The sequence below is a fragment of the Triturus cristatus genome, chromosome 2_1 (genome assembly GCF_964204655.1).
Source record: "Triturus cristatus chromosome 2_1, aTriCri1.1, whole genome shotgun sequence".
NCBI lineage: Eukaryota > Metazoa > Chordata > Amphibia > Caudata > Salamandridae > Triturus > Triturus cristatus.
This window is the reverse complement of record NC_140581.1, coordinates 1,081,652,060-1,081,658,690: the sequence shown is the minus strand read 5'-3', so window position 1 is coordinate 1,081,658,690 and position 6,631 is coordinate 1,081,652,060. Positions and strand designations below refer to the sequence as shown.

General features: G+C 34.4%; 1 protein-coding gene across 1 annotated transcript; it reads left to right on the top strand.

The window, feature by feature from the left end:
* The first annotated feature begins 360 nt into the window (after positions 1–360).
* On the top strand, positions 361–3,914 carry LOC146866390 (uncharacterized). The gene is made up of 2 exons (XM_085640852.1): positions 361–517; positions 610–3,914. Exon 2 carries the CDS (start codon positions 1,536–1,538, stop codon positions 3,690–3,692), a length of 2,157 nt encoding a protein of 718 aa, XP_085496978.1. The 5' UTR covers positions 361–517; positions 610–1,535; the 3' UTR covers positions 3,693–3,914.
* The last annotated feature ends 2,717 nt before the right edge of the window (positions 3,915–6,631 follow it).

Here is a 6,631-nt window from a genome sequence, read left to right as displayed (position 1 = left end):
GAGGGTGAAATCACAAAGTTTAAGGTAATTTCAGGTGAAAGACCAAATGTTTCTTGAATTTGTTGTCGGCGAAGTCACTATAAAAATCAGACTAGGGGTGTCAATCTGTATTTAAAAAGTGAAATACAAGATAATGATAAGTGGATGGAATTTGCAACTTATTTGTTGGTAGAGGATTGTTTTGATTTGGGATCTGAGCAGCGTATTTGCAAATATTGTTATAAAAAATTAGATGAGAATAAAATGCCTGCTAGAGCTGTTCATAATAATCTAAAGTTGGTTGCTATTCCTCCAGAGTTTATAGATTTAAATACGTATGAGTCTATTCTCATTCAATGTGTTCACCCGTTTGAGGCTATTGTTAGTATGGAGCCTAAAACAGGTAAATTACCTCCATCAGAGTTGCAAAGAGGATTGAAAGCGAGAGTTGTGTATTTACCGTTAGATTTAAGGAAAAATATTGAAACTATTGGTGTAGACCATGCAGAAAATTAGCCACTAGTCATTCTAGTTAATGGTGTTCCTACTAAGAATAAGAAAATCTAGCAAGAGTTAGTGGATGTTAGAAAAGTGCAAAAGGCATCATTGTATCTGTTAAAAAATAATGAGTACTATAGAAATGTGTTTGTAGGAGAAGAAGAAATAGATTTAGCAGAAGATTCTCAAACATTAAGTGGACAAATAGAAAAAGTGGACATGTCCAGATGTGAAGAAATCTATGAACGTTACAGTGTACATCCACTTCATTCCAAAGAGGTGATGGGGAATACGATTGAGTTGTTCCAAATGAAAAAAGCAACAGCAAGTCCCATGAGTGTATGGGAAGAGAGCTTGGAAGCTCGTTGTTTCCCGCAGTTGTTTCCAACAGGAAAAGGTGGAAGATATGATGAACGTCCTGTGCAGATTCCTGCATCTGAATATCGGACAACAAGATTATATGCAGAAGATCCAAGATTTCGACAATGTATCCCTTATATGTTTCATCTTCTGTTTTGAAAGTGACTTGTCTGGACTTTCATATGCAGTAAATCGCATTTTAAAAACTGGAATGCATCTTCAAAATGTAACTGCAAAGGATTTTATGGATAAAGTGCATCGGAGAGATGATCATTTAGAATCTCAGTTGATTAATCTGATGGCATGTCAGCATGGGACAAATGAATATTGGTACCGTCGTCATGGAGAACTAAAATGTATGCTACGGAACTTGGGAACTCCTACATGGTTTGTTACACTAAGCTGTGCTGAGTATGCTTGGGATGATTTACTTGAATTTCTTCGAGAGGCAAATTCCAATATAAACAAAATTGAATACAAGACACCTGGAGAATTGTGCTCTTTGGATCCTATTAATTTATGCAGATATTTCAATCATAGATTTGAAGCTATGATGTCTTTCATCTGCAATAAAAAGAATCCTCCTCTTGGAGAAGTTGTGGATTTCTTTTGGAGAAAGGAGTATCAAGCAAGAGGTGCTCCTCATATACATATGTTGTTATGGATCAAGGACGCCCCCAAATTTGGAACAGATTCAGATGAAACTGTTTTGTCTTTCATTGAAGATTATGCCACATGTGCTGTACCCAGTAGCAGAGAACATAAAAAATGTAAAAGAACAAGTCTTACGATTCCAAAGCCATCGATGTGGAAAATACTGTCGACGAAAGTATAAGTCAAAGGATAAGTTCTATACCAAATGTCGTTTTGGAATTCCACGTCCTGTATTATCCAAAGGAAGAGTGAACAGTTTTATGTCAGCTATGCGACATACCATCACAAGAAAGTCTCCGAAAAATACCTACAACTTAAGAAGAAGCGAAGAATCAAAATACATAAATGACTACAATCCAGTTATTTTATCCATGTGGAACGCTAACATGGATATTCAGTATGTTGGGGACAATTCCATTGCTGTTGCTCGATATGTAACATCCTACATTACTAAATCAGAAAAGACTAAATTGAAAGAAATGTGGGAAGAGAGTTCTCACGAGAAGACTCTAAGTAAGAAATTATACAGTTTCAGTTTGAAGATGTTATCGCATCGTGAAATTGGAGCATATGAATGTTCAGATCGGTTATCATCTGCAAGTCTATATTCCAAAAGTAGAAGAATCATTTGGGTGAGTCTAGGTCTTGCAGGAATGCGAAATCGGGTACTGAAATCTGTTCAAGAAATTGAATATTTAGCAGAAAAAGAACCAGAAAGTACAGATATTTTTAAAACGAATATGTTGGACACATATTACCCAAACAGAAGTCATCATCTTGAGAACATGTGTCTCTATGAAGTGCTGCAAAACTACACTTTTAAACGGAATACTACAGAGAACATCAATGATGGAAAATATGCAGTGATTGGTTCCGAAGGATGTCTGGTGAAACAAAGGAAAGGAAATTTATTTAATCACAGGAAACTGAGTTGCGACACTGCTGACAAAAGGGAATTTTACTATTTAGCCCTTTTGCAAATGTTCAAACCATGGTGTTCAGAACTGGAATTACTTGGAGATTTTCAGAGCTATGAAGATTCATTTAATGCTTGTAAAGATAGCATACATTGCAGTGCTTTTGCAAATTATGTGAAAATGTTGAATGATGAAATTGATCAAGAAGCTACAATTGCAGCTGAGATTGCTAGAGACAGTTCTCAAGACAGTCAAAGTTCTGCTGCACTGAGTCAAGATCCACTTGTACAACCAATTGTTGAAAATGAAGCAGCAACTGCCATGAATGAGGTGGAAACAGCAATGTATCAAGCTCAAGAAGATGTAATACAGTTAGGAAACTTGGAAGAACAACTAAATGTTGAACAGAAACAAATATATCAACAAGTGAAAGAGCAGATTGACCATGGATTACTTCATGAAAAGAAAGGGTGCTCATGTACATCATTTCAACCTATCCGAATGTATGTGAGTGGTCAAGCTGGAACAGGAAAAAGTTTCTTAATTAAAGTAATTACAAGTTATCTGCAGAAAACAACTGAGTCGCATTTGTCTTGTGTTGTCACTGCTCCAACTGGGTTGGCAGCACATAACATTAAAGGAATCACTTTACATCGTTTGCTAATGCTACCAGTAGAGCATGAGAACAAATTGGAATACCACAAGCTATCTGGAGAAGCTTGTTGTGAAGTTTCAAGAGTCCTGAAGAAAATAAAACTTCTCATTATTGATGAGGTGAGCATGGTCTCAAACTTGATGCTTGCCTTTGTGCATTTAAGAATGCAGCAAATTCTTAAAACAGAGTATGATGTGTTATTTGGAGGAAAACACGTCATAGTTTTTGGAGATCTATTGCAACTGACTCCGGTAAAAGGACAACCGGCATTTAAAACACTTGCACATGAAGATACCAGAAAGTCTCTTGGTAGTGTTGGTAATGTGAACATTTGGACTAATTTTGAATACAAAGAACTGACAACAAAGATGCGACAGACAAATGATGCTGAATATGGAAGTATTCTTCAAGATATAAGAATTGGAATTCTTACAAAACATGGCAAACAAGCTTTGGAGAGTCGATTACTTTGCAATGTGTTTCCAAATGAAAATGTAGTTCCTGCAAAAGGGTACATGAAAATTGCTGAAAAGAAATCAGTGATCTGTTTAATGCCAACACTGCGCGAGTGTTCCATATTCAACGAAGAACTATTGAAACTGGAAAATGAAGAAATTATAAAAATGTAAGCCATCGATAAAATAGAGCATGAAGGAATCACTATTATTTTGACGGGAAAGTTGAAAACAAAACTGGATTCTTTAGAAAAAAAAAAATCTAAAACAGCTGGTTTAGAAAAGACACTATATGCGTGTGTAAACTGTCAGGTAATTTTAAGGCATAATTTGGATGTAGAAAAAGGGTTCATTAATGGCGCAATGGGTAATTTGGTGGATTTTGTTAATTATCAGAAAAAAGACGGAATTGAATTTTTAAAAATTAAATTTGATCAGATTGAAGAAGTTAAAGAAATTGGTCGTTGTTCAGTTTGTTTTTTGCTTGTTAAAGATTTATATGTCCGTAGGAAACAATTTCCATTTTCTCTGGCATATGCAGTGACTATTCATAAATCTCAAGGATTAAGTGTAGAGAGTGCATTGGTGAACATTGGATCTACTGTATTTAAAGAGGGTATGGCATATGTTGCTTTGTCGCGAGTCACAACATTATCTGGTTTGTTTTTGATTGATTTTGATGAGACAAAGGTTACTGCAGATGCAAACCGTGTAAAAGAGTTTAATAGGTTAAGAAGGGTGTATGCTCCAAATTTGGGTCAATATTTGAAAAGCGTATGGTTGGTCGAAAAAGAAGGTTTGAGAATATCTATTCTGAAGGTGTCGAGAAGGGAAAAGAACAAGATAATGTTGTAATTGCAAGTAAAAAGAAATTAGACACTGTTGAAGAGATTGTTGGTTATCAGTTTGAAAATAGTTCAGGTGTCAACTGCTATGCTAATGTAGTGGTCAATGTTGTTTTTTATCTTGAAGGTTTGCAAGAACAAATTATGCAGAATCGGCAAAAAAAAGTTTGTTCTCTGTTGCATTCTGTTTATGAAAAATTGACAACAGATACAGGTAAAATACAATCTGTTTCAGATGTTCGTAATCTTTTCGATGTGTGTTCTGGTTCTACACAATTTACACAAAATATCCAACAAGATGCTCAGGAACTTTTAATGTATGTGCTTACCATTTTTGAAAATGAAGGTGTAGAAATGGAAACATTTTTTGGCCTTTCCGACAAATGGGAACATCATTGTGAAAATTGCATGTATACATGTACCACTAATGTAGACACTGAAAGATTTCTGTATGTAACATTACCAGACTGTAAATCAGTGTCTTTCAATAAATTAGTTAAAGGTGCAAATCAAAAGATGGAGTGTAGCCAATGTAAATCAGAAATGTTATCCACATTATTTTTAACAAAATATGGACAATACATAATTTTAATGATGCAACGTTTTACAGCTGATGGAGGAAAATTTGATACTTTAATAAAGCAGTTTGTAGCAACACAACTATCAATATCAGGAAGGACTTTTGTAGCAATTGCAATAATTTTCCATGATGGTCCTTCCACCACATCTGGACATTACACTGCCTATCTAAAATGTGACAAAGGCTGGACACTTTGTAATGATTCCCAGTTGGTTTTCAAATAACGTTTGCCTAGGAAATTACCAAATTCCTACCTAATATTTTTAAAGTAAAAGTTTTAGGAAGATAATTCATTCTCTGAGGAATTTATTATTATAATTTAATAGGATTACCATTGGACAATTTACATAAAAAGGAGTGCAAAAATACCATTTGGCCTCAAGGAAAGGTATATGTTTGAATTATGGACTTTTTTGTGCTCATTGACTCAGTGACTATTTTTAAGCGACAACATTTACAGTTTTTAAAAGTTAAAGTTATAACATTTTGTTAGCCATAATCATTTCATATATGTGTGATTTGTATCTTGTAGTATTTTACTGAGAATAGCATGTTGGGTTTTTTTAAACAATTTTTTTGATTGTTTTTTTTTTGCCCGCAGTTAAGTGATGAGTACTATTTAAATCACTATTTCTAGTGAAATTCAATATATTCTGAGAACAGCAAAAAAGCAAACAAATAACTTTGTTGAAATTATGATGTGTTGTAAAAAATGTATTATTACATGTTATAACTATTTTTTCTTTTCTTTACAGATCTTAATTCTAAAATAAGCAGTTTACATCAATTTACATTGCAAAAAAAATCTGAAAAAAATATATACTATTTTTAATTTCTATTACTGTGAGGTAAGTTTAACTAAGTATTAATATGCAGAATGGGTAGATCTGCAAGAACCTACAAATATTGAAAACGTTTTTAAAAACACTCTGTTTATACCTATGTAGTTTTGAAATCTCTCTGTTATCGGATATTATGTGACCTCCAAAAAAACAGATTTGAGTGGTTCATAATATTTCCCATTGTACCTATTGAAGGACCGCAATCATTTCAATCATTCTTGTTTGAGCATCTTTGCAGACAAAACTCTGTGCTTACCTTCTATCATTTGGAAGCAATTTTAAAACAGAAATATGTCACTTTTCGTAACATAGTTATTGCACAAGACACTCTTTCATATTTACAGAGAGAGGAAAAGGCGCTCTGTTTACTTTTTCTACTCCATGTAAATACAACCTCATCATACACACCACTTTGCGTTGAAAGGTTGTTCTATAAGTGTTGTTGTGCATGATTGCACTGAATACTCATAGAACAAGACACATCTCCAGATTTATCAGAAATCATAAATCTCGATATGTGTGTGAATGCTGCACCAATCTCTAATTGGTGTACGAAAGCACAACAAGGAGAATTGTTTTCTTTTCTCCTCTTTTTTAAATCTTCAATGCATGCTAAAATGTTCAGCATACATTGAAGGAGAAAAATGTGTTTACTGATTGTTTTTGTGCAGGAAGGTGTGTCTTTCTGCACAAAAACAAACAGCACATGACACAGATATCCTTCCACTATGGTGCAAGGGTGCCTGTGTCACCACATGGCTGCATTTTAAGCAGCCGTGCTGAGAGAAGCATAGATGTGCAACATATTTATGTACATATGTTGCATCCCTGTGCTTCGGAAGTACT